Raw genomic sequence first — 4,207 nt, 5'->3', positions numbered from 1 at the left:
GAGTGTGAAGATTATGTGTAGCCTCACTCCCAATTGCACAGATGCAGTTCTCTTTTGCCCTGTTAAAAACCCTAAATTGACGCTTCAATTCTTCATTGTGACCATTTCATGGAAGCTTGAAAAGTTCATTGGAGAAGCCCAAGTATTTATTTGAGGAGTGAAAACTCTAATTGGTCGCTTCACAGCCTTGAACACGTAGTGGAAGTAGCACATGACTACAGTAGCACCCTGGATTGGAACGGCTATATCTCCTTTCTTACATGCCCAAATGAGATAATTATTGGCTCTATAAATTCATTCTTGGATTGAGAAATGACAGAAATGTTGTTGATGTGGCATTTTAAGCCATGTTTTCCTATTTTTCAGCTATTTTTGACCATTTTTTTCCCTTTTCAACCCAAAAAGGATCCTTTTTGCCCGTAAAATGCCCAAACGAGTTGGGAGAAATCCCTAAATTTGTTTAAAATACCTTTAGGATCAATTTTCATATTAAACATCAATTTCCCACATGGAAAGTACTTTGGATACGTCCTTTATGCACGCGCATGAAACCTGTTATTTTTGGTCGAAATCCTCTATATTGAGCTTTCTAAGCAGAAGGAGCGCGCCACTTTGAAGCACTCAACATTTGTACATTCCTAAAGCAAATTAGGCATAATTTATTGTGGTAAAACATGCAACGATGCCACGTCTTGGGCCTCGCCTTCCCGGCAAGGTATGCATTCACATGGAACTGTGGCACTTGTTTTCGCATATATCACACTATGTCACACATCTTGAAAGCATTAAGATTGAGGTGGATATTTTTAGTTTCATATTACACACTTTCCACGGCACGCCAACAAGAATTTATTTCCTAAAGTTGGTGTCTTTAGAGATGAGAAGATCTCAAAAAACCTTCTTTGTAACCACCCTATGATGCATATTTTAAATCCAACTTCGGTGATTATGTTTCGTCTTAAAAGGAGCAATTGAAGATATGATTGTGTTATTATCAAGTTTACTATCATTTCATGGCTTCTTTGAACTTTTTTAATCAGTGCCATGATGCCAACTTCAATGCGTATGGTCCACTAGATCAACATGAGCTCAAATCTTATGTAGATAAAGACAATGCACTTATTATTGGGTTTCCCTTGACTATATTATATGAAATATGGAGAGTTCACTCTTTGATTTTAAATTTCATCAAGTGGCCCCAATTTGGAAAAGGGAAAAAAATTAATTACTTAGGCTAGAACATTGAGAGGTGCAATGGGAAATTGGAAATTGGAAGGTTGAACATGGATTAAGAAAGTGTTTGTTCATAATATACAAAATGAAAAGTCTCATGAAAGTGGAAAGTCAAAGAAATGTGCACAACTACAAGATTTTTCCAAATTCTACTCCCAATTTGAAAAGACCTAAATCTTTTAAGAAAAAACTCTAAACTAGAAGCTACTAAAAATTAAGCACTCTCCTTGAAATGGATTGCCAAAACCAAAATTTACATTTAAACAAATTCTAACTAGGTCTAGTACATAAACTATAGCCCTTTTGAACTTGAACTTGATGAGTGGAGGTAGGTTCTTCCAATTGGCTCTCTAATCTTGATAGCTTTGTTCCCAACTCTCCATAGTGGTCTCTTTTCACTTGGGAGTGCATGGGCTTGTCCCAAAGTTCATATAGATTTGCCTTGTCGAATTTGGATCATTTTGAAAGTCAATTTGTAGCCGTAGGTAAGAAATGATACTTTCCATACCTACGAGCCATTTTCTACTTATGCCATAAGCATCACTTGATGTTGTTTCAAACTCCCATATAGGTACATTGTCTATATACATTAGAGAACTTTTGGACTCTCAAATGAGCCCTATAAGGACTTTGATTTTCTCCCTCTTGTCCAAAACGGACGCACGGTAAAGTTTTTAAATGTTCTAGAAGATTTCATTTTTTGATGTGACAACTCCGTTTTATAAATGGAATCTCTCCCCACATTTCAGCTTCAATGGCGAGGCCATAACTTACTTTCTAAGATCTTTCCAATGATATGTTGGTTGATAGGGTTTTAACAAAGCGTTTATGTACTTCACGGAATTGCCCACTTTGAACAAGAGAGGCAATGTCAAACCTCCTTATAGAGCCCCTTTGAGAGTCCAAATTTTCCCTAATGCTCCATGTTCATAATAGAGTTTCAACACTTGCAAAAATTGAGATTTTTATATGTACACCTCTTGCAAATGATCATATGAGCTTAAAGGATTTTTCTATAGGTAATTTATGGTATGATCGTCTTTGCATTTGGTTCACTTTTTGCACTTGACCGGTCACTATGATCATTTGTGCGTCTTTCTATCCCAAAGATACCCTATTGACATAGGGTTTTTTTGGAATGTGCATTTGATGATCTCACGATAGAACAAGTTCATTAGTAGGCTAAGAACTTATCCCTCATATTTCATGTGAGACTGTGTACTTTAGAATCTTCTACTAGAAGCTCATAAATGCACATCAAAAGAGGTCTTTGAGAGCAATCCCCAAAGGTGATACGTGAAAGTGAGCATTTTGGTTCAAATTTAAATTATACACTTGGCATGCTCTCCTTCTCTCTCTTTTGGGGGGATCCTTTTCTCCTTTACGTATAGTATATAGTATAGATAGATGTGTTCACAAGAAGTGGCATGACTATAAAAAGACTTGCATAGTTGAGTTACATTTTGAAATAGCTATGCCACGTGCATGGTCATACCTGCACCACTTATTTGTCTTGTATGCAACTATACAAAGCTTTTTGTAATTGTGCCTGATTTTAATTTGATATAGTTGTATGGGCATCTAACATATGGTTGATAAACGATGCTCACGTGACTACATCTTAATTATACGTGAGACCAGGGGCTCTTGAGACGGCTATGGATAAATATCAGCTAGCTAGTCACCGTGTAGGTGACGGTGACTGGCGCTGCTTCGCCACGATGGCAAGCAGCCCCATATTTTAACCAAAGCTGAGACCATGCATGACAACTGCCCAACTTGCGTTAATGTCGCTCTCCGCGGAGTCGCCTGGCAAGCTGGATGTCTTTGGTCATGATGGTCACGCGCTTTGCGTGAATGGCGCACAGGTTGGCGTCCTCGAACAAGCCCACAAGGTAGGCTTCAGCGGCCTCTTGGAGAGCAAGGACAGCATGGCTTTGAAAAAGAACGTCACTCTTGTGGTCCTGCGCAATCTCACGCACCACCCTTTGAAAGGGGAGCTTGGGGATGAGAAGGTCGGCGCTTTTCTGGTACTTGCTAATTTCGCGCAGAGCAACAGTTCCGGGTCTAAATCTGTGAGGCCTCTTGACATAACCGCCAAATCTGTAAATGCGAGGTTGACGAGGAGGAATAGAACCACCTCCACCACTACCTCCAGGAGGACCGCGTAAGTCAGGAGGGCTAGAACCACGTCGTCCACCACTACCTCCATCATCACCTACTTTAGGGCCCCGTAAGTCAGGAGGGCTAGAACCACGTCCACCACTACCTCCATCATCACCTTCTTGAGGGCCTAGTGATCCAGGAGGACCAGAACCAGGTAGTCCACCACTACCTTCATCTTCAGTGCCGAGTAAGCGCTCCTGAGAAGGAATTATCTGCCCAGGGAGAGCTATTAGTTCGAGTCTCTTGATGGCAACTTGCTTCGTACGCACCATTGCAGAGTGCAGCAGCTGTTCTGCTACTGATTGAGCAGAGAAAGAAAGCTGGAGAAGTGATCAATTTGCAGATGGATTTGAAACAGAGATCTTGCGACGCTGCTGCTCGTGCGCGTGTGGGCAAACCCGTTCGCCGTGTTTGCGCCTTTTCGAACGGCCACTTACTTTTTTTAAGGGGATATTACCAAAATACCTCTATAATTTTAGAGATTTCCAAAATACCCCTCAAATTGCAAAAATTCCCAATATACCTTTAATATTTGACCAAAAATTCCTAAAATGCCCTTAAATTTCTTTAAATTTCCCAAAATGCCCTTCATTAACCTCACAAACATCATTAACGACTTTTTTTTGCAGTCTCTGGCTCTCCCTCAATATAGATGATAGGACTAGGATTTTAAATGGATTTATGGGAACATAAGATGAAATCATACATCTGTTTTTGACATAGATGTCTCTATTTGTGAGCTCATTGGTGAATAATTTTCTCTAAAACATTGTAAGATAGAAGTCCATTGTCATAAAGATTACACTAA

At 39.8% G+C, this 4,207-nt stretch overlaps 1 protein-coding gene across 1 annotated transcript; it reads right to left on the bottom strand.

Moving 5' to 3' along the window:
• Positions 1–2,788: 2,788 nt before the first annotated feature.
• LOC147446834 (uncharacterized) lies at positions 2,789–3,696 on the bottom strand. The gene has a single exon (XM_086524194.1). The coding sequence runs from the start codon at positions 3,669–3,671 to the stop codon at positions 3,018–3,020; it is 654 nt and encodes a 217-aa protein (XP_086380320.1). The 5' UTR covers positions 3,672–3,696; the 3' UTR covers positions 2,789–3,017.
• Between the last annotated feature and the right edge of the window lie 511 nt (positions 3,697–4,207).

Source organism: Adiantum capillus-veneris, chromosome 11, assembly GCF_014529385.1.
Source record: "Adiantum capillus-veneris isolate H3 chromosome 11, ASM1452938v2, whole genome shotgun sequence".
Classification (NCBI taxonomy): Eukaryota; Viridiplantae; Streptophyta; class Polypodiopsida; order Polypodiales; family Pteridaceae; genus Adiantum; species Adiantum capillus-veneris.
This window is presented reverse-complemented; position numbering and strand designations above follow the sequence as displayed.